We start from the raw sequence: 24,808 nt of genomic DNA, 5'->3' as shown, positions 1-24,808 counted from the left end.
AGAGTTCATGACTCTGGTGTTATAAACCTCTAGGGATCCATGTTATTTGATTTGTTTTTTTTATTAGAAACAAGGAACCACTTAGCTGGCTGTAACCTCTGGGGCATTTGGCTCCACATCTAAGAGGATTGCAGGTTGCAAGACCTTTTTGGGAAAAGGGACAGTCATGGCAAATACTGCCACTGGAGATGAAAAAAGCTGGAAAAAACTATGCAAAGTTACTGTAATTTAGACAGGATGTCACAAAAACACCAACTAGAGCTTTCTCTGGAAGCCAAACATTGGGTGCACAGGAATTTGCAGATTTGGCAAATTATACGACAATAAATATGAGCTATGCAATGTTGCAGAATTCCCTGTCTATTCGAAAGCATCATCATAAAAAAACCGCGACTTTCAGCTGATTTATACTGCAGTGTGAATATGTGATTTCTTTTTAAATACCAGTCTGCAGGGTCAGTTACTTTGAGCCTACACCCCTATGTTTGTATTGAGACTGATCTCATGAAATGGCGTATGTATAACACAGCAATTTGTATGCCATTATTGGCGCGTTATAAAGACGCATACTCGTTTTTCAGCGTGTTTATCAACGCCATTTGTCCTCCATTGACTAACATTACCTTGCGATTGCGTGTGAATGTACGCCGTAGCGAGTAGTATGAAAAGGCGAAAATCCGCATAGGGAGGTTGGTTGGAGTGGAGGATGGGTAAAACACAGGACTTTCACCCAGGAGACCGGGGATCGCGTCCCGCGTGTGACCCTTCCTTGTCCCGCGTCTGACATTTCCTAAACTCAATCGTCGCTTTCTCCTTTTGCTAAAGGCAACCCACGTTTTTCATTTCCTAAACCCAACCGGTTCTTCTTTTCCTAAACTCAACCGTAGCTTTCTTCTCGCGATAAAACGTTCTTCTCGCGATAACACGCCAAGTGGCGTGTATGTGTACGCCTGCTCTATACAGCATAGACATACACGCGGATAGCTGAAAAAGCGTACAGATAACACGCCACTTGGCTTAAGAAAGTTGGCGTGTATATTTACGCGAAGTCATGATGCCATGTTGTTGTACCGAACAGTGACACATTTGTATAAACGTCTCTTTGACAGGTAATACAGACTTTTGAAACTCATAATCAGCATGATGAAAATATTAAAACAGAGGAAGACGAAGGGTCGGAAAAGGTCTGTCTGTCGCTCCTTGAGCCAAAATTAACATACGCCTCACCATGACACCTTGAAGATGAATACCTAATTCTGAGGATCCGAAGATGATGAAAACGAAAAGAGGACAAATGCATATTCAAATAGCCTGGCAAGTCTGGCCTATTTTTGCATATGAAATTCCATTGCAACTAAGGGTCGGAACCTCTGGGTCCTTAAGGAAAGAATGTGTGACTTGAAATGGGAGAGCAAAAGGGCTGTTTGCATCCCTTGTCCCACCAGCTGGGAGGACAGCATACAGATCAAAGAGGCCCTGTGAATCTTCAAGAGGGGCGATTGGGATAAACTTGGGAGGGCATGTGAAGGGTCTGGGAGAGCTCCCGTTCTTCATGCATCGCGTGTGGATGCCCCATCTTCCCCTAGGTCCGTTTACAGCTTCTTCTTGTTTCGTTAATAATTCAAAAAACATGAAAAGACAACAGCTAGCCTCAGCCATTAGAGTCCCCAGGGCGTGCTGCAAGCATGTTAGAGGGTGAGTCACACAGTCCAGTGAGCAGTGTGTTTACCTCACGTTTGTCTTGGCCGGCTGTGCGATGCTGTATTAGAGCAGAACAAGGAATGATGAAACCTCTTGTGACAGCCATGGCAGCTCCTTCTCTTTCGAAACACTCTCCTGTACTCGAAGGCAGCATCTGCACGCTACATCTCAGCTAGAAACAAGCAGTGGCCTACAGTCAGGAATCAGAGCTTTCTTGCCGCCGTTTATCATCTCTTTACTTGTCAATTTCAAGCATCTGTGCTGAATAAGCTTAAGAATCTTTATAAAAAAGAAAAAGAAAAAAGAAAAAACTTTAGAAAGTTGCAAAGTTAAACAGACTCATACTTAACCCATCTAATGTGTGTCTATAAAAAAGTGTCTGATCACTCAACACTTGTTGCTCAAGATGTGACCAGTATAGATTTTTGAATATGCTAATATTTCATGGTATGGTACATATCTGCAAAAATAACAAAGGTTCAATATTTGCCATATTTGCTCTAATATGGTGGATATGTCCTTGAAACATTTAGCTCATGTGAAACCAACAAACCGTATACAAAATAGGCTAGAAAATGTCTTCTTTAGTAAGTTAGCAGCTATGCAAGACAAAACATCCAGCATCTGCAAACCAATTGTCCAGCTAACCCTATAACCATGTCAAAACATCCAAACACAGGCAGGAGATAGAGTTGGCGCTGCGGGCCCTTTGCTTCCAGCTTAACCTGTGTGTAGAAGTGTACCTGGCATGTCACAATAACAAGGACTGGTCATAGGCAGAGAACAGAGTGTCTTTTGTAGGGAGAACCAGGACGACCAGCATCCCCTGTCGGGCTTCTGCCCCTATGAGAGAGCTGAAGTCTCCCGACCTCCAGCACCTAGTCTGCCAGCCAGCCAGGGCCCAGCCCGGAGAAGCCTGTCATCACTACCACAGAGGCCTCCATTCATCCCTGCAAAGACAAAGCCAAAAGTGTACAGCAGCCATCCAAGGCATCCCAAGCATCCAGATATCAGCCAGCGATATCAGTTTGGCTTTTGTGAGCCTGTGCTTTGGTTTACCCGCCGTGCTCTCTCCCCACCATCCCTGCCCCTTCGTCCCCTCCACGTCGAGGATTTGTTCGTTCTGTGGTGCAAGGACATCATATGGGCTGCACATCCTCGGTGTAAGGTACCACACATAGTAATTGGTTGCCAATTAGTGACCTCCTTTTTAACATTTTTTGAGCAAATTCATGAAAGGTTTTAAATTTGCTTTCCACCTGGTGTCAGACATAGGTTGTTACAGCGGTTTCGTTGGGATAACCAGATGCACAACTGGAGTACTTTCAATGTGAAAACATGCACTGGTTTAGCATTTTTCAAGAAGCTAGGATTGGTTGGGTGCAATACATCCATAGTAAAAAACAAAAAAACAAAAACAGAGCGTTGACATATATACCTTTTAAGACATTTAAGTTCTCAAGGAATTACTCAAACAGGACACAGAGAACTGCATAGAATCAAAAAAACTTTGCAACACAACATATCCAGAATAACATTTTGCTGCTAAACATGGCTCATAGATAAATAGCATGAGCAGTGCTAGCCAGCATGGCTGAACAGGTGAATAAAAGAGGCACCGGATAACAAAGCTTAAACTCCATCAACAGAAATATTTCACTGTTTGACAAGAAAACCACTTGTGTCACGACTTAAGAACAGGAACTAAAACAAGCAGGTGTTTAAATGTCAGTGAGGCTCACATTGTTAAGTGTTCACATTGCACGTTCCAATGTTAGACCCCTTCCGGTCTGGCCCTCTTCTGGCCACACTGGGCCCCTGAACTCGGTGGTGAAATCTCCACCTGCTGATAGCATCAACTGCCCCACCGCTCCCCCCCCACCCCCTTCTCTCTGGCATGTGTGGCGGCCACTGATAAAAGAACTGTAGATAAGGGGAAACACAAGCTGTGATGAGGAACACATTGCAGCCAGGAGAATAGAACATCAGCCCAGTGGAATGGAACAAGAAGGAGAGGGATAGAGCGAGAGAAGGAGGAGGCAGAGAGAGAGAGTCTGAAAATGATTAAAAAGGAGAACACTGGGTAGAAGAACAAAACTAAATCTGTCATGTATCCCCAGGCTAAAAAAAGAGAAGAAGAGGCGGTTCTGTCAAACAAAACTGAACAACAATAAATATGAATGGTCAAACAGTTAAAAGGTTCTTCTATAGGGTATATTTTTGAACCCAACCAGCTCCTTGTGAGATTTGGGACGCATGTGGTTTGTCGAAAAAATAAACAAGAAGTTATTGCAATCAGGTTCGTAGACATGTATCCATAAATATGACATGAGACGTAGCATAAATACATAGTACTGTGTCCAAACAAGAATATTACGAAACAGAACATTGTTGTTGTCATCTTTAACAAGCACTATTACAGTATTTCTTGTGCAATAGCTTAAGGGAGATTGAAAGACTTTGAAAATACTCCTCCAATAAAGTAAAAAAAAAAAAGAAGAAAAAAAAGAAGCATATCGAAAGATAGCGTAGTAACATCGTTTCTTACAAATTAAGAAAAAGTAACCATAACATTGTTTGCAAAAATCACGCAGCTGATACTCCTAGCAATCAGAAACTCCATCAACTGATAAACAAACCAATCCTCCGCTGTTTCCAGTTCAGTTCTCTGGAAAACAAGAGTGAATGTAAATAAATCAGAGCTGTTGACAGGGGCTGAGAGTTGAGGGGACAGGTGCCACAATGACACCAGCAACCTCCAGGGGATGTATGCATCCCATAGCGGTGTCCCCTTTCAAGATGGACACCGAAAGGGACAAACCAGTTGGTCCTCGCCCACGGGTGTGAGCACAGCAGCGGGTCACTCTTGCTACAGCCAGGGAAACACCTGCAGCTTAGGCGACACTTAGCGTGCATTGTTTGGGGATCTTTTGGCAAATATTCACATTTCTGTCCCTCCCATGCTAAAGACAACAGTTCAGTGTTGTGTCGAAGTATAAAAATCACTTCTGGTTCTCTTTCAGGTCTTCCTTTCTTCCTTTGCACACAATATTTGGGGGGGAAATCGTAAACGAAGCTTTCTGCTCTGCTGTGCGTACTGTAAGTCCTGCTGGATACAAGCAGCCTTGGCATGCTTAAAATGTAAACTAATATATATATAGCTCAAAAGAATCTATTAGCCTGCATTTGACCAAGTACGCCCTGCTCCTGGCCAGGCTCCCTCCTATTGGCTCGGAGTCAACGTAAAGTGTCCTGCTAATCCAACAGTTGTCTGGCTACGCTGAAAGTCACCTCTGAGTCCAGCTCTAGCACTCGTGTCAGGAATCCACAGGCTCTTTGCATACCGAGTGGCCGGATATCCTCTAGTTAAAGAGGGCCCGCTAAGCCAGGGCCATGTGTTGGTCGACTGGGGAGGGTGCTTTTTGGGGTGGTGGCAGGGATGTATAGGCAGTGCTTAAAAGGCTTTTAGAGTGACATCAGCATCACTTTGAGCTGACACAAAACTGTGGAGGGAGAGCAGACCGTTCACGTTCCATAGAAACCAATCCAGTTTTCTGCAGGTCCTCGGAGCCGTGCACTGCGCCGGCTAAAAGTGCAGTTCCTCCCGCACTGAGCCCGCAGATCTGTGCATTTGTGAATGGCTTTTGTGTTGTTGCCGGGGCAGAACAAAGTGAGTTCAGGTTACTGCACTCCTCCCGTTATTGGCCCACATTGTCTCTAATTATTCTAGCAAACATTGACACAGCATGTGTGGTCTCACATTTATACCCCCTCCCCCTTCCCCTCCCATACTTAACAGAGTGCGAGAAGACAAGAGAGAGAGAAAGAGAGCAGAAAAAAGGACAGAAAGAACTTATGAAAGGGAAAGAAGAAATGATGAGACAAAGCAATGTACTTGCATTCACTGTTTTGTGCTTCATTATGATGCAATTATAAGGGAAATTGCTTTAAAGCTGTACTGAGAGGCTTGGTTTGTTTTTTTGTATTCAAGCCTGTGAAGAGAACGCAGTGTATACTCAGGGGGTTTCCTCACCTTTCTCCCATGCCGCCTCAACTCGTGAGAGAACAAATGCACCATGCCAACTCAAGCTTTTAATCCATCATCAACCAGACCAACCAGCAGGGGGTAGAGTGCAAAACGATGGGAGTTTTCTCGGATGCAATAACCAAAAGCCGAGAACAGCCACAACTTTTAAGCACAATCCCACACTCTAATTTGAATTCTGAAGCTTTCCCATTGCCGGGGTGCTTCTAACTCCGGCTTTTGCAAAACAATAATTATGACGAATGTATGCATCAGTAGCTTACCAAATCCTCTGTCCATGAGCTTAGCTTGAGGGGATGCTGCAGAAAAGCTGACCCAAATATGTGACATGTGGTTTGCCAAGAGGAAATGGCTTAAAGTTAGGCACAAGGATGGTTTGGTGTAAAATCAAATCAGGATAGAAATGGTCTGCGCAGGCGAGCTTAGTAACTGTAAAATTGACACTGATTTAGCATTTGGTAGCAGCACTATAGAAAACCTCAGTGGAGTGTAAAACTTTCCATAAAAGCCTTTCTTCTGAGCAGATCTATTGCATATTTTTACTGAACGCCACTAGAGCAAATGGACTGACTCCTCGGTTAGGAAGTACAACTTTTTAGGTTTCCTCAGATGGGTTCTGGTTAGTAACTGTGGATATCTCCCCTGAATTTTGATAAGATCATCATGTTTTGCCAGAGGATGTGTCAAGACTACAAAACTGCAGTGTGCCACCTCACTACAAAGCATTTTACTGAAGCGTATACCTACATCGTGTGTGGATGGTACCGTAAAGTCCTATTGTGCAATGTCCGTGGATGAAGTTTGAGTTTTGAACACCCATAGTCAAGATCCAGGCTAGCTTCTTTCACCCCAATTCCAGTCTTTATGCTAAGCTAAGCTAACAGTCTCCTGGCTGTAGCTTCATATTTATGAGACAGATATGAGAGCAGTATCAATCTTCTCATCCAACTCAAAGCAATAAAGCAAATAAGAGTATTTCCCAAAACGTTGAACTATTCATTTAATCACACTTCAAATATATTTGAGCTGTATACATTTTATAAACAAAATCTGCAATATGCAAATTTTAGATCCGTCTGCGTGTTCTGTTAAATATGACAAAGAGCGATGCTTCTAAGGTCGCTATCCAAATCTCAGAGCCACATCTCTGGGATGTGTTTACTTCGAAATGCCTGCGGGATGCATGTCACCCCGGGGGTGACAATTTGACTTTGTCACATGCCTGTGGGATGCAGATGGAATAGCAAAGGGCTGTATTGGCCTGTCTTTTTCTGTTATTACCATCTTCTCCCACTTGATCTCTCTTTTCTTAAAACAGCATTCTGAGGAACTAGATTCCTTGACATGCCCAAGGACAAGTTATCATTAGCGAGCCGTTGTGTGTGGACAAACTGCCCATACACTGTCAACGAAAGAATAGCCAAGAACTCCACAGTGCAGTGCTAAAAATAAAAAGTGCAGCTTTTACGGTGACATATGACAGAAGGACGAAACTATGGTGAAAGGGGTGAGATTGAGAAAGCACAGTGACACTATAATGATGTGCTCCATCTTATCACACAAAAAATAGACATTTAAACATTCCTTTCCATTTAACCTTATATTAGTGAACTTGAATCTACATTTGACAAAAACGTATGCTGGAAAAAGTACCTTGACAGTTCTTCTGACAGCAATATGCAGGGAGAATGAGGGATGAACAGATGGATGACAAGGGGACAGAAATGGGCACAGTAATTGTCCTGACCTTTTAATATATACTCAATGTTCACATTGGGCCAGGGGGTTTGGAAGTTGGGTGTGGGCAGGGTAGCAGAACTACAGGAGTGTGGTTACAATTTGCATGATGGAAAATGTCATATCCATTAACCGAGCTGACCAGGGTGTTTCAAGATATTATCTAGACACATCTACTCCATTTGCACCTACCACTGTAAATGCTATATATTGTATCAATTAAAATGCCTCGGTGTCTTCTTTCTACAGTTTTCCCCCTACAAAATTCTAACCCCCGATCCCAATCAGAGTCATTTTTATACTATCTGTAGATAGACCTAGATCCAATATTTACATTCATGTATAGAACAACACCATGCAAACGTAGGATAAAGATCTACGTTAGAAGTTGTAAAGAAAATCCAGTTTGGATACTTAATAGTTCTGCTTTAATTTAAAAAAAACAAAAACATCCTGAATCACAGCATTCCTTTGGCGTTTTGTAGAATATCTGTGGCTGGAAGGTTTGAACCGACTTTCCTCACCCAAAGCATGAAGTTCAATTGCAGTTTTCACATAACTTGGGATCATCAGCCGATAATTGCTGATAGATAGATGATCTGCAAATAAGACAACATTCACAGATGGCAGTGGCCGATAAGGGCTGGGCAATATATCGTTATTATATTGATATCGTGATATGAGACTAGATATCGTTTTAGATTTTGGATGTTGTAATATCGTAAATGGCTTAAGTGTTGTCTTTTCCTGGTTTTAAAGGCTGCATTACAGTAAAGTGATGTAATTTTCTGTTACCAGACTGTTCTAGCGCTTCTATTATTTTTATCTTTAAAAAATAAACAACAACAGAATTTGGTACGGGCTGTCGGCCAAATTGTTATTTTAAACATCAGTATTGGCCAAGAATTTCACAATCAGTGCAACTAACAGCAGCACTTTTTATTTATTTGGACTTCATTAATTGATTGAATGGTTACCCCTACATGGAAGCTTTGGTATGAATTGTGTTTTGCCCCCATCCATTAATGTGCCGCGATTAGCTGGATGGTTGTGCGATAGACGTGATTTGCTACACTCTACACGCTGGACACAAGGAGGTCTTTTGCTTTACAACCAGCAACAAAGGCTTTGTGCTGCAATCCTGACTTCTGAGTCCGACCCAGGATACCAAGTTAAAGGGCCGACCTCCATATAAACTCCATATAAATAAAAAAGTGCAGCTGTTTACTGCTAACTTTACATCAAAGAGACACAAACAATCACAAAACAAGACAGAGGAGAAGAGGACTTCAATCAGAGGCATGCAAATAACCTTTGCCAAATCAACAACAGTGAATTATTGCCGTGCGCTCTCAACAAGGGGAGATACTTTCCTGCAGTGTGAGCCTCTCAACTGTCATGGGTGCTGTCAATGAGTTATCAGCCTGATGATCATGGGGGCATTTTGAAAGAATCTGTGGTCACGCTTGGTTTAACACACATTACAAGGGAAGTACATGTACACGCTCCTTGCCTCACACACATACATGCATACATATATACACACACAGACACTCGCACACACAGGCCCTGTATAAACTTTAGAAAAGAACAGAGTCAACTCTGTTCCACCCGTTGTGTACTTTAGAAACGCCCAGTGGATTAACCTATCTGCTGAAATCAGATAAAAACTGCCTCCTGTTCCAAGTCCTCCATCAGAAAACGTAAATAAAACTCCTTTCAGCAGGATCCTTATATTAGCATAGCATCAGGACCCAACACCTCACCTAAACTCTCTGGCTTCAACATAACACTCTCGCCATGCTTGTGCATGAAAAAACATCCACCTTTATTTGTACGGGAGCGGATTTAGCTCGAAGGCCTGCAATTACATCATCATTGAGTTTTGCAGCGCCGCATATCAGGGCCGGCGTTAGTCAGAGAGGCCTTTGAAGAGTTTGGCCCAACCCTCAATCTCTCTCTCTCTCTCTCTCTCTCTCTCTCTCTCTCTCTCTCTCTCTCTCTCTCTCCTCCCCCCCCCCACTCCCAGCACTGCCTTTGATGTTAGCGCGTGGTGCTGCGCCGAGCATCGTGGCCTCCCAGGCCTCCCCTGATCCTATCTGCTCAGGCGGCACATTCATGTGGTATACGCCCGCAGCACGACTCCCGGCAGCTATTCACCCAACCCTGCAGGCCCCTCCCTGATCAGGAGAGGGACACGGCATGGCCTGAGCTGCCGATGGGGGTCGAGGGGAAGGACAGGAGGAATTGTGGAGGCTTTATCAAAGCCCAAGGCTGCACTACAGAGGTTTTGGCATGGTATGTTAGTGAAGGTACTATATTTGTAGATCCATAAGAAAATCACTAAGAAAATCATCAATCAGAAAGGAAAAGTCACACCTGACCCAGTTCTCTCTTAAGAGATAAATCAGAATGCGTTGGCGAAGATCTCACTTGTACTACTACTACAGAAACCGTGACTTATCTGTCTCAGCTTTGGGTGCAACTGAATAAAATGAGCTATCCTTTGGAGAAAAAAAAGACAGCAAAGAACAAAATAGAAAACCATGTGCCCCAAATATCTTCAGTATACCCATGATACAGGGACGACATAAAAAGAAAGCCAATTTTTCATTTCAAAAAATCTAGGGCGCATCTGGAGGAGGTGGGAAGATGCAGTTCTTCACTGTGGAGCTGGAGAACATGCAGCACTCTACCAAAAGAAAGGCGGCGATAACCCAGCTTGTTTTCATCTGACCAAGCAAGCCCAATCTATCATACCTCTGGCCCCATTGTGTTACAGCCTGGATCTTCCTCATTAAGAAGACACACACACACACCACACACACACACACACACACCACACACCACACACACACACGTTATGGCAGAGATGAACATGATAAGGTCGGAGCTTCCACCTGAAACGGATTTGTCCCCATCAGGCACCCCTGTAAATGACCTTTGCCACGGTTGTGTTGGAATCCATTAAAGGAAACAAAAAGGGGGAAAAGAAAAATGGCAGGGTTTCTGACAGAGAGCCTGTCAGGAGAACCCTCACAACATGAATATGATGCATTAGGCCCGAGGGTGATCATGTGCACAAAACCAGTAATGGCTTCCTTGAACAATAACCAGAGAAATTGCAGCTAGGGCTAAAACACATTAGCATAAACCAAAATGACAAGAGGGCAGGATCTTCTTAAGTTAAAAGCAACATGTTTTGTAGGCATATGAGGCTAATAATTATGTAACGATGTACACAAAAGAAAGAACCCTGTCTTCTTGAACTTGAGAGAGTGGGACGGATCTGTCTCTTTTCATGAAAACAAATGCGAGTACTAAGAGGACTGAGGGCACAAGGATGTAAGTATAATAATTAAAAAGGTAGGAGGAGAAGGAGGCAGATGGAGTGTAGTGCTCGGAGTGAATTGGACTCCTAGTGCAGCTACCTTCCTAGTCTATTGGCAAAAAAAGTACAACAAAAGGGGAGGCTGGCGTTGTGGCCTTCCACGGTTTGTCAGCACATTCCTGGCCCGACAACAAAGCATGCCTCTGCCTGGATGAGCCACTGTGAGCATTGTCATTTCATAACCCTCGACCCCTTAGCCTTTGTTTTGTAGACCCTCTGTGTCAGTGGATAAAAATATGGGCTTAGGGGATGGACTGGGCCTTTCAGCTCCATTTCATCAAACGCAGACTGACACACCAGGGGCTAGTCAGTAGGGGTGTGCAAAAAAAAAAAAAAAATTGATTCAGATTCGTATCGCGATTCAAGCTCTACCGATTCAAAATTCAAATTCATAGAATTCCAAAAATCTAATTATTATAAATTTTTTCAATTTTCAATCACATGGGAAAAGTAACTACATTTACATACTGTGAATACTTCTTTTAAGATGATGTTTTTGTGCATTTTCAGCCTTTATTTGGATAGGACAGCAGAAGACATGAAAGGGGAGAGAGAGGGGGGAATGACATGCAGCAAAGGGCCGCAGGTCGGAAACTGCGTTGAGAAGTAAACCTCTATATATGGGCGCCCGCTCTACCAACTGAGCTATTCGGGCGCCCGTGAATCGTTTTTGAATCGAATCGTGAGCCTAAAAATCGATATTGAATCGTGACATTTTCTGAATCGGGGCACCCCTACTAGTCAGACAGCAAAAACAACCATTCCAGGCTCTTCTTCATCTTTGACTCGTTACAAATGTAATGTGTTTCAAAAACACCTGTCCAAGTGTGACATTATCTAACGGTGCATTTTCCAGCAATCATAGAAAGTCACAGGCTCAGGGCAAAGCTGAATTAACATTTCCTCATCATTGGAGTGTTAAGCAGAAGACAAGGCGTTCATACAAATGAGCTTGGACAATCAATAATCAACAGCAGATCAGGAGGAGAGCGATGTGGGGGGGGGGGAAGGGTTCCCCTGGGAGAGGCTTGGATAGTGGAGAGAAAGCAGCAGCGAGCACCAGCGCTGACTGCTAATCTCTCTTGGAGTGGAACATCAAAGATCGGCTCAGCCACTCAGCCCAGTGGAAACTAACATAGCTTAGGTGGGGCCACCAGTACCAACATGCACTTGTTCCAGGTGGAGCTGTGCAGTGAGTTGGAATGAGAAGCTCCGAGAGAAAGACACAGGAGACGACAAGAGTTAAAAGAGCCAGGCGCAGGAGAGGAAAATAGGGACTGCTGGTTTGAGAGATGGTGTGGCCAATTAAAAAGAAGTTTGGACAGGTACTAGGAGATCCAACAAGAAGTTAGGCATTTTTGGATTGACATGCACCTAATGTTTGCAGGCAATCAGTGCTTTCAGTTTAATGCTAAAAAAATAGAATTTGTTTACTTTTTCAGGATTTTACACATATGTGAATTAGTTGCTGAATAGGTCAACTTACAGAAACCTAACCATTTTATACAACAATTGATCATTTAGCGAGGACAAATGTCAGATATTAGCTGGCTCCTGCTTCTCCAAAGCAAAGATTTGCAGCTTTTTCTTGTTTAATATCATTGTAAAGTCAATAGCATTTTTTTTAAATTGTTGTTATTAAGCCAATTGAAGATGCTACCTTAGTCTATGGAAATATGAAATGTTTTGTCAATTTATAGGCTTAAGAAATTTGATTTGAAAGAATTTGATGCCTTCATTAGGGCAGAGAGTCGGGCAACGATATGCAAAAAACGTTCCGGGGACCAGGACGTTGTGGTTCATGGTCGACTTCCTAAAACCCTACGACAACAAGGCACCCCAATGAAATTAAAGTTAGGAACTAGGTGTAATCCTCGTTTGAAGTCAAATGCATTATAGGATGCATGACACATTTTGGCTGCATCAAAACAGGCAGACTCGTGGTGAGGATGAGAGTGTGTGTGTGTGGGAGGGGGGTGTTAAGCAAGAGAAAGAGAAAAACAGTTTAGTCTGTTCTATTCCAAAAAGCAGAGAAACGCAGCCTCAAATTACTTTGGCTGGGACATGAAAGTAAAACAGGGTGGCGGTTAAGAGACGATAGCACTTAAAATACAGCTGCGACCGCCAAGCCAATAAATGGAAAAAAGTAGGGAGCAGCACTTTTAACCTTTTAAACCAGCGTTTGTGTACTGCTACTGTTGCTTTGGCGCTGGGAGTGGCCCGGTCCCTGGCACCTCCCGTCTGGGCCCGGCCCATTATGGCCTCTTGGGGTTTCCAGCCTGTGGTGAGAAAGCGCGCTGGATGCCTTAAACCACTAAAGCTCTCATTATAGTCTAAATGCAGCACGACACAACTCTTGCCAGCTCCAAGGTAGGAGCTGCAGTATTTAAGCTCATCGTTGTCTTAGCTCAAAACCACCACTTTCCCCCTGCACATCCAGTCAGAGAAAAAACAGCCACTTTCAAAGAACCACACCATGAAGTCTCCCAGCTATAGTTACTGGCATTCCATGCACATGGAGATGAAGTTCAAAGATGGAGCAGCTCATGGGTGTTGAGAAACTATAGCCTCTTCTTCCTGACGCTGGATTCAGGGGATGTCCCTGTCTCTGTGTCCCTTCTGAGAGGAAGTAGGCAAAAGCCACATTATTCCCTCTGGTTCTGGCCAACGACACTATGAATTCCATCTGGTCCTCTCTGTGCCCCTGCCACGTCCCTGCTCCTCACTCACATGCTGACAGCACAGGCCCGCTGGAAATCGGAGGCAGATGTGCGCTCATGCAGTGCATCGCAGCTCATCTCGCGACAGGAAAGATGATTTGGCGTCCGGGGGGGGGGGGTACAATAGAGAATGATGAGCAGCAGATGGCATTTCTGTTCGCATTAAAGGTGTATTAATCAGGAGAGCTGTGTTTGTGTGCACTGTCAACAATGATGGGAATGTGAAAAACATGGTGTCCAGCAGTCTGACTGAGTGCCCTGCATTGTAAAGGCCATTCCAGAAATTAGATTACATGTAGAGGCAGAGTGCTTTCAGCATCATCTGGGTTTGTCAACAGCTGCCACTCTAGGAGTCTCATCTTCACACCTGGGTGATTCAGATCAGGGGACGATCATTTGCCCTACTGAAAAGGCTTAAGTCAAATCTGCTGCTAGTTGTGGAAAGGTATAGCAAAACTACCATAACTTTGAAGCTATGTAAAATATAAAGTTAAGTCCAAGTGCACTAAATCCTGGTTCTCTCTGGGCTTAACGCACACAATGCTTGGTTTCATTATGCCAGGCCATTTTCATTCAGGTCTAAACAGGAAGTATTTAAATCTGGAACAAGAGGTGAATACAATGAACTACCTGGCAGGATGGACAACCTGCAGTACTCTGCTCGCCAAGAATCAGAGTTAGGATCCAATGATGCGCGCGCACACACACACACACACACACACACACACACACACACACACACCGACAGAGTGATTTAAGGACACAGATTACTTTGCCATTACGGAGTTGAACTGGAGCAATCTGGGAACTGGCTTGGGGAACCCTGGGGTTTGGCACTGTGTCCAGATCTGCGTCACCATGCTTCCCCTCTTAGAGCAGGGCGAGAAGCAAATTAACTTAATTTATTATTTTTGGCCCTCTGCAGCATTTGCCACTTTTCACACTCTTCAGGCAGAACTGAGCGGGTGTTAGCATTAGGGAATTAGCAAAGGCGAGTTGGGAGTGTATGAGCGGTGATTGTGGTTGGGTCTTTGCTCAGGAACGTTGCCAAGCTGCCCCCCCCCTATCTTTCCCCTGTATTTGAACCCATACCTGCTGAGGTCTGGCCACTACTGTACACACAAGGTAACACAAACCCCTCAGGGCTCTGTTCAAACAGCAGAAGAGAGGACTAGAAGGCTCCATAAACCTCAGACCAAATCAGGCGTCCTACTCACTGAACACAACAAGGCTCAGACCTTGTAAGCTAAAAAGTTGACAAGTGCAATGGTTACAGAGGTCACTGCAGACAACTGGACGCCCAGGAACCCCAAATATTTGTTTTTAAACCCAATTCCAGCGTAAAACTATATCCGTTACAACACCGCAACAATTTCCCAACACGTTTCTGCAATGTTATTTCACAAGTATAGGATTTGCAAGTGGGGAATTTGATCCCAGTTTAAAATTATACTCATCAGGCTGTATGGTTGTCGCTCATTGTCAGCTTCAACTTTCATAAATCTTTGGTAGAATACATGCTGTAAGAAATTCAAGACAGTGCGCCGTGCCGGACAAACTGCCCATCATTATAGCCTGACAAAATATAAGCTGACTCTAAGTGGTCAGAAGCTATGTTAGCAAAGAAAGCAAACCTAAATAGATGTGGTTTTCAATGTAAAGCTGAGGTCCGACATTTGTGTGTGGTTACCGGGTGGCGCCAAATGGCCATCACTGTGTGTAAACAGGGGCCATTTTTGTGCTGAGTATCCCCTCCTTTGATCTCCACATATCATATTTCTTTCAAAGTAAGAGTCTGCATTTTTGAGGAAAACAAAAATGCATGCGTGCTCTGTAAAGATGCTGCTGTGTAGTTGATATAGACATTGTTGCAGAGTGGCGAGGGATAGGTGGGATGCTGCTAGATGTGTAAATGCAGTACCAGTTCATATAAACAGAAAGACAAACGTGTGAATGAGGTGCTGTGTCTTGACTCATGGTTACGTGCTGCAGAACTTCTACGACACAGTTGAGGTTTCTTGTGATGCAGCCCACACTTGACGCAACATGGTGAACTTGATTTCTCTCTCTCTCTCTCTCTCTCTCTCTCTCTGATCTCTCTCTCCGATCTCATTGAGCTCAATAGTTTATTTTCAGTTTGAGGTCCCACTTCAGCAGCTACTGGCTTTTATACAACAAATGAAAACAAAAACTCAACCATCATCTCTGCTGTGGCTTGATCGGGTATTGGTTAATGCAGTGACACTTCAGCTTTAATCTCCTGATAATCTAATATTTATCAGAAAACCCCTTCATAGAGAAGCTGCATCCAATCAGTCACAAGGGACTGGACTTGTTGGCTCAACTTTCAATCACAAACTTCATCTAAATGAACTTGATGCATTGGAAGCAGTTTAGATTTTATAGATACATCCAAATACATAAAAAGAAAAGAAGGGTGGATACCGGCCATAGAAATAGTGCTTTACATCCAAGTGGCTTCCAATCATTCAGGAAGAGCTGCTGCTTCCTCCCATCACCAACAACACAGGACACAACTTTAAGTCTTTGCCACATTACTAGACCCCAAACTCTTTGCTGCCTTACAAGCACTGGCCAAGTAGATTAAGCAAGAATTATAAAACTTCAAATAAACACTTGGCTCTGGACAAAAGCTTCATATTTTAATGACTTCTACTCGATCAAAGCTGGATGGTTGATCCAAACAAAACCAGCTCCAGCCAAGTACACTTGTCATGTTTGGGGCCAGGAAATAAAATATGGGAACATGGAGCCTTCTTCAATGAGGACATCTTTCTCAATTTTGCTTAATATAGCCTATGTTTATAAAGACTTCAAATAGTTATAAATAGTTTAGTAAACCTAAACCAAAAACATGCTACTTCGAAGTAAGTGTTGATGACGGCTACATAGTAACAGGCTACGAGCGGCAAGACGTGTGGGTTATTTTACACGTTGGTACGGTCAATAAAACAAACATATTCCACTACATTAAAACTAACTTTTCGGTTTAAAAGGACATATTTGGCCCAAACTCGCCACTGAAACGGATAAACGGTCAGAACTAAGCACAAGTAGCAGCCTCGTAGGCTTGCTGCTGTAGCCTAGTGAAACGCGTGAAGCCTGCTCGGTAAAAGTTTACAGACTTTTTTGGTAGCGGTGGAGGATTTGTTACTTTTTAGGAAAACACAGTTCCTAAAAGTTTGTGTGGTGATGAAGGCTATTATCAGTAACGAGCGCACAAGTGAGCTCCAGACATCAACAAAATAACCTGCAAGAGCATGTTTTCCCTGTGAATGAATTCCACAAGATAGGAGCCATCTTGTGACCGCATATGCTTGCAAGCTTAGTGCCATCCTCACACCGCCTGCATACACGCACACACACACACTCTCTCTCTCTCTCTCTCTCTCTCTCTCTCTCTCTCTCTCTCTCTCTCTCTCTCTGTCTCTCTCTCTCTCTCTCTTGTCAACCCCTCAGCCCCTGTGGAAAAAGTTTTAAGAAGGGCAGCTTGGTAAAATTACAACCCGCGTCCTGGTAGTGTTGCTCAGGACTGCTGCTCGTCATTCCCCCGTAAAGAAAAAGACTTTACACGTACTTGAACGATCTCCCCCTCCGCGCTGATAGTGGCTCCTGCTTTGGAGAACCGTCCTTGCAAGCCAGTCGTGTACGTAGTATAATCTCCATTGGGACTGGACTCGAACAGAACCACTTCCACAAAGGCAGTATCCTTGGCGAAAACGGTACCAAGAGAAGAGGCAACCACGAAGATCACCAGGACCACCGAGTCGGGTACACGATCTGAGCCTCTCCGTGGTAAAATCATCATCTTGCCGGCTGGATCTGCGCCGATCGGGACATAATTTCACACGGATTAATTAATCGGGTGAAGGTAACTGAAATCAGGTCTATGGGCGCTTCGTGCAATGCGTCAAAAGAGGCAGAATTGTGCAATAAAAGCTGAGCCCGGGCTGGACCGTGTTTATTTCACCACTGCAAGCCTTGTCAATTACACTGCCTGCAAACGCGCTCGTCTCTCTCTCTCTCTCTCTCTCTCTCTCTCTCTCTCTCTCTCTCTCTTTCTTTCTCACCCCCCTCCTCCCCCTCTACAAAGCGGATCTCCTTTGATCTCCAAACACGTGATTTCTTTTTTTCTCTCTCTCTCTCTCTCTCTCCCAAAAGGGTTATATCCCCTCCCACCAATCTTTTTGACCCTCTCCTTTGCACTCCCCACTCTGGAGTGCCAGCACTCAGTTAAGGAGGCACCGTGGACTTCGCTGCTCTGCTTATTGTTTAAAAAATCTTAACGTTAGGCGTTAAAGTTTGACTTAATTCAGTTTTGTTGGGTTGATCATGAAGCAAAGGCCACATTTGCGGCAGCTGTTGCAACCCCGGATTGCCCTGTGGAGTTTTCCCCGACTTTAACACGTTTTTGACTGCCGTGCCACCTTAAAATAAACCATACCCTCTTCATGATTTAACCGGGCTAATTTTTCTGATTCATATTTACTCACTTACAGATCACATTATAGTTAACAGTTTGCTTGAGTTAGGATGACCTAAATAAAGATATTTTTTTACTTGTTTTGTTATGTACACACGTGTATGTAGAAATTAGGAACTTTATTAAAAGTTTTCCAATGGGGAATCAATTTATACAATATTTCTTACAGTGCCCCTGCTGCATGATATAAATATATATATATATATACATATTGTGCATTATAGATTTATGGTGCAGTTATTTTAAACACACATGTAATGAAGCACCTTGCCATATCAATACAGTAGCCTACATAATATACACAATACTTTACTAACCATGTATAGAATATAGTAATAATAGAGATTTAGTCCTAGTTTTTGCAGTTTTAGTTCAGTTTGTAGTTAAGCTTTTAGTTATTTATGAGTATTTCCAATGTACCTCAGATCATTATGTTAATCGTTTTGTGATTATTATGTGTGATTTGGCTGTTGTAAAAGGGCATTTTCGTACTCTCTCTTTAGATACACTCTTTCTAAACGTTTTGATCTTCTTCATTTCTCTTCCAATATGCTATTTAGTCCTCCTGAGCTGTTGTATTGCACATTAAAGGCAATCCACTTGCACTACATAATTGTACACCAGTTTGATGGATCTCCAATTACATTTTTCCTTTGCTCTTCAAAGTTGTCGCCATCAAGACCAGTCTGACAAGTTTATCACTGATTATTTCAGGTGTTGTACAAACCTCTAAATGTTTAAATGTAATTTGACATACTTTGCATCTGCAGAAAGTCAAATTAGTGCCTGGGTGTAAAAGCTCTAACAGCGAGTAACTTCATGATTCATCAATGATTCATAGATAAAAATCAGTTTCATTATCTATTCTATTAAATAGGCCGGCACATCCTGCATTTCTCTTTAAAACAAACTGTTGCTGTTAGTTACTGCAGAAGAAGACAATTATTTCCCAATCAGCCTCTGTTCAGCATAAAGAGTCTATTGTGAAACTTCCATGCTGACCAGTTTCTGAGGAACATCTTCTGCCTGGTGCCTTTTCTTTCAGTGTGTCAGACGTTCATTATGTGTCATTATGTCTGTTCATTATGTGCAAATAAGCGCATTGTGAATAGACACTGAAAGAATAGATACACACATGGTATCTTTTCATTTCTACAATAAACGATGATTTGAATCTTTGTGCAACTGAACTGAAAAGAGCTCATAGTACCGTGCAAGTGATGATGATACTGTACATGCATTGTTCTGTCTGTAGGTTACATGACTTAAAGTTGACACTATAATCTCTCAATTTAATCTGAAAGTGGACTATTTTTCAAGATATTACAAAAGAAAAATGCATGAAATTAAATAATACCACTTTGCAAAGGCCTGTTTTTTCCCAATAATTCTACCAAACAAGGCCTCTTGCAAAGAAAGCACTCAAATGAAAGGTGAGCTCTGCACAGTGATAGATGTCCAAAACAGCCAAGAAAATAGGGTCTCATCTTGCTGTCAGCTGTGTGGCAGTGTGATTATGAAAACCAACTGTGAGGACTTTTTAGGTCAAGAATGCAGCCGCCTCTGGAAGAAAGCATGATGGTCAACATGTGTTCGGACTCAAAAGAAGAAGAAGAAAAAGCAGGGCGGAAAACAATCCAAAGCCAAAACTTAAGAAGTTCTTCAGCGTCTCCAGCATGACAATAATTTACAGATCGCACTGGACAGCACTCTGTTTTATAAATCCTGATCCACACCACATGTTGTCTTGTGACACACACACACACACACACACACACACACACACACACACACACACACACACACACACACACACACACTAGGGCTGAATGATTTGGGGGGAGGGGGGGGGGAATCTGATTGCGATTTTTCTGTCAGATATTGCGATTACGATTTGCAATTTTTTTAAGCTACATATTGCACCTTCTACAATCATGTTAAATAAAGTAATACAAAATAAATGAAAATATTTCTTTAAACAATCTGTGATACGTAACATTATTACAGCATGTATCTTATAAAAAAAACCCAGTAAATATAAGAATGAAAAGAGGAATAAAAAATGTTAAACCAAACGTTACACCAAACAGTCAACTAAATAGTTCACATTCAAGTAATCGCGGTCTTCACGATTCGCTAATCGTATTCTTTCAAATCACCATTTCGTATTGAAAACAACACACACACACACACACACACACACACACACACACACACACACACACACACACACACACACACACACACACACACATTGTGACTGAATGAATAAATACACAACAATGGGGCTTTAAAGGCACAATGCCTGAAAGCTTAATGATGACATTAAATTCGATGTACTTGATCAGCTTGCTAATGGACAACAAAATACATTAGGGCAACAAGTTATACTAATCAGATTACTCGCAGAGGGTCTTGTTCCTCTTTTATTACAAGTCTGCCCTCTGCTGGTTGCTGCAAGCTGTAACTTCAGTAGTTCTTGAAGTTTCCTTGAACTTTTTTGAGTTAAGTGCTCACATGGTTTGCTTTCTAGATAGTTTCAAGAGAGTACGGGGACTGTTTGGTGACCATTTGGCCTTTTACAAGTTGTTAAAAAAGATTTCAAGAATATGCCTCATTTTCTTATTTCCTTCCTGACAAATTATCCCCCCCATTAGTGGTTTTCATTTGACAGCAGCTGTGGATTCTCTCCTGACGCTCCAGTCTCTCTACACTAGTGTCTAAACTCAGGACACCCTGAGAAGAATCAGCTGTTTACTTATATAGGCTGAGAGAGTGCTGAGGATGAGAATGACTTTGAGAGACGATGGCCAGCTCTGGATGTCGGTGGAGTTTGTTTTTTTCTAGTTGAACTCGTATAAAGTAAAGATTAATTGGCTAATTTACGATATTTCATGTGATATTAAAAAGGTGCACAGCTCCTCTGTTGTTTTCTTTTCATCTCTTTCAGTTAAATACTCTTCTTCTCCTCTGACTCTTTCGTGTAAACCTGGCTAGAGCTGAGACAAATAGTCGAAAAAGCTATTAGTTAATTGTAAAATGAATAGTCAGAAACACAGCACCACTTGTTTGGTCTCCTTTGTGATGCAGGGAATTAAATCCATTTCAAAAAGAAAGAAAATAAAATTCCCGCACACACTTTTCACCTTTCTTCTTATTTTAGTCTATATGCCAAACATTCTTTATTGTTCCAGCTTCTATATTATAAGAATTTGCTACTTTTTTAGTTTGGTTTTTATGTGTGTTATTGTTTTGGACTGTGAGTCAAACCAAAATGATTACATTAATTAAGAACATGAATCTCATATGTGGCAGTATGAAGCAGATACTCTAACTAATGAGTACTGGCTGTTTCAATGGGGATACAGGCATATAAATACTTGTTCAAAATTACAACTAAGATGTTTGCTTAATTTTCAGCCACAGATCGAAATTGAATATGTGCTTTAATGGACCCCTTATTCTACAACCTTATCTGTTGGCTCATTTACTGTGTCCAAGCCCTCATGAGTTGGCCAGCTTACCCCTGAGCTACTTCACTCTTTTACAGAATTCTATACATCATTATTGTATAACTGCAATGATATTTATTGTTTCTGCTAAACCCCCTTCCAGCCTGTCATTGTGAATAACAATCTGTCCTTAATTGACTTGCCTGGATAAATGAATAGATATGAAATAAACACAAGACCACGGGTTACTAATAATACCCAAAGGGAACATTTGAATGTGTTTGATCAGTCCATCAGTGCAGCACTATGCATACCAACCAGGCTCCCAGCCTCTGTGAATTGTCCCTTTGTTGGGATGGTGCTGACATTATGTTTTAATGAAGAAAGAAGATGATGAGAAGGGGGAGGATTTACATTTGTGGCTCCCAGAAGAGTGCATCACTGCAGCATATTATTACGTAAAGCAATTAGGGGGCCCCACAGCCCCCAGATTATGGGAGATGCTTTCCCCATGATGACACAGAACAGTGATGACTATTGACTCCAGCCGGCTCAGAGTATGTTGCATGTTTGCAATGATGTCACTGCACTAACCCCAGTGGGAAACTCTCATGAAAAGGAAAACATACCAGCACTGTGGGAGGGATGGTGGAGAGTCCTTTGATGATAATAATAAAAAACATTATTTCCCAAAGTGTCATCCCAAACACATGAGCTTTCATGCATATGTGAAGTTAAAGTGGAAATAATCAATATTTTTCTAATAACAATGGATCACATTTCAGTGTGAAATGTAGACTCAGGTTGATCTGCAGCTCTCCTCAGCTTACAGAGTTTAAGAGTGAGTTTCAACTCATTGTTTAGCTGTCCGACAATTTTACTGTTTTGGTTCCCTTTCACCGCTCTCATGGGTGGTTTTTAGGCAGAAGCAGGCAGCTGTTTTCAGCGAAAACGTAGTCTCGCTTTGCCAGACCATCCTCCACAGCGCTGCCTCTGCAAAATAGCCTCGGGGGGGAACTTGTTTTGGTGGAACAAGCTGTTTTGGTCGTGCAACAGAAAACTCAGATTGGACAGATAGTTTACCTAGCTGTCTGGATTTACCCTGCAGAGATCTGAGGAGCAGTTAACCATAGTCCTCAGAAATGACCTGGAGTTTGAAATCCCAACACAAAGAAAGCGTAAGGTAACGGACATCTGGGCGAAAAGAGCGTGATCCGGCAGAATTTCTGGCAGAACGAGAGCAATCCCGGAAGTGGAACGTTGTGGATATAGATTAGAAACATAACCTATCTTTCAGAGCCCATTGTATAATAGTGGAGCACAGTTTTTACTTTTGAAAGAAGAAATAACACAATCTTCCTTTTAGCAATGAAAAGTTGAATAATTAAAATTCAAATCAATATATGCAGGGTATTTGCTGCTTGATCTGGTATGGTCTGTCTTTAAGGCAACTGACTCAAAGATGTGAAGACTTTGTAACTTTTGAAAGACATAATCATACAAATAAAAAGTTAAACTATAAACACTCATTTTAATACATTCACATGTTTTGCTGCTACAGCCATACTCAATCTGCAATTATCGGTAGTTTATGGTGGCTAATGTAAGCTAACGTTCGCAAACTTTAGCTAGCTATTGCTGTATCAGGTTGATGTAAGTTTGAAAACTCTGGGGTTGCGTTGCATCAAAGTTGTAGTCTGGATGGGTAGAAATGGAGACCTTTGGAAATGACAACCATCAGTCTAACATTAATCGGTTAATGTCAGGTTAGGTAGGCTTACATACCTTTCAGTAACAGTTCCACCTCGTCGTTGGTCCGGGGTCAGCCCTATGTTCCCACAGCCTGATGGTCCCACATTTCTAAGATTTTTCTTAAAATTAGGCCCTATGTTCCCACAGCCCTATCTTCCCACGTTTTCAAAATTAGGTCTTGTGTTCCTACATTTCCCTTCAATTTAAGCCCTATCCTCCCAAAACATGTTTTAGGGTTAGGGTTAGGGGGATAAAATCTGATAGAAATTTATGAAAAAGGAAATGCGGGAACATAGGGCCTAATTTTGGAAAGAAATCTTACAAATGTGGGAACATAGGGCTGTGGGAACATAGGGCCACTCCCGTTAGTCCAAGCAAATAAATCTTTAATCTTTTTTCGCCATTTTTGTTCTTTCTCCAAAGTATTTTCTGTATTTTCAACTTAAACATCCATGATTTTCAACCGCAAAGTAGCATTAGACAATCTGCTTCCTGTTTACACCGGCACGTGCATGCCCAGTGTATGCAAATGGTCATGTGATATGTGTTGTCAGACGCATTGTTAAAATGAACAGAGAAAATCATTTCTAAAATAGAGAGAACGGAGATTGTTTTTGTTAAAAAATGTTGTTTGAAAATGTAAACGTAGTGTGGATGTAGGCTATACACCAGAACTCTAAAATCAAACCTTCATATAGCGTAGCAGGAACATGACAAAACTTTGCTATGTATGTACTTTGTATCCATAAATATAGGCCTATATCTATGTTTGTATCACCATCATGCATTGGCAACCTATTTTATACAGTCTATGATCACAACATACTCTTCCAGTTTCACTTCATGTAATGACCCAAAGCATTTACTTTTCTTTTCTCTGTATCTGCAAAGTAAATTAAACAGTATTTTATATTTTATAAAAAATGTTATCTTATCTGACCAAAGGTTTGGTCAGACAATTATAGGTTAATTAAAGTATCAACTTTACAATGGACAAACGATAGCATCAATCTGCTACTTAAAAAAAAAAAAGAAGAAAAAAAAAAAGTGTTTTTAAAACAGCTCATGACTAAATGTTACAGACTTTGAAGTCCTAACTATTCAGGGGATGGGCCCTTTCCTGGTTAGAACGCCCCTTCGGATCTGGCTCGAGGGTGAAAGTCGACTTTGAAGTGCAGACTAGACCAGGGGGAGGTATTTCAATAGGCCTCTAGTTCAGTCGAGGGCTAAAGTTGCAGCCGTAAGGGGGGAGGGTGAAAATGGTAGAGAAAAGTAGCGATGGAGAGAAAGAGAGGAGTCTTTTGAAATAAGGCACCTGAACGTTTGAGGCTTGCAAGAACAGGTATGTTCCCAGGGGTTAGGGGCTTTGGAGAATTCAAAGTCATTTCAGTCAGCTCCAACACTCATAATCTGTTCTGAGAAGTGAGTAGGACAAGGGGGAGATATGATGTTGATACACTCACACAGGCGTGAACATGTTCTCAAAGGCCTGGATGGATGGATGGA

At 42.2% G+C, this 24,808-nt stretch overlaps 1 protein-coding gene across 2 annotated transcripts in view; it reads right to left on the bottom strand.

The window, feature by feature from the left end:
* Positions 1-17,622, bottom strand: part of znrf3 (zinc and ring finger 3) — a 72,803-nt gene extending 55,181 nt beyond the window's left edge. For both annotated transcript variants that reach the window (XM_078251352.1, XM_078251353.1), the window contains exon 1: positions 17,193-17,622. In XM_078251352.1, coding sequence (XP_078107478.1) covers positions 17,193-17,423 — 231 coding nt within the window. In that variant the 5' untranslated portion in view covers positions 17,424-17,622. The remainder of the gene's footprint in view (positions 1-17,192) is intronic.
* Positions 17,623-24,808: the final 7,186 nt, after the last annotated feature.

The sequence above is a fragment of the Sander vitreus genome, chromosome 5 (assembly GCF_031162955.1).
Source record: "Sander vitreus isolate 19-12246 chromosome 5, sanVit1, whole genome shotgun sequence".
Lineage (NCBI taxonomy): Eukaryota > Metazoa > Chordata > Actinopteri > Perciformes > Percidae > Sander > Sander vitreus.
This window is presented reverse-complemented; position numbering and strand designations above follow the sequence as displayed.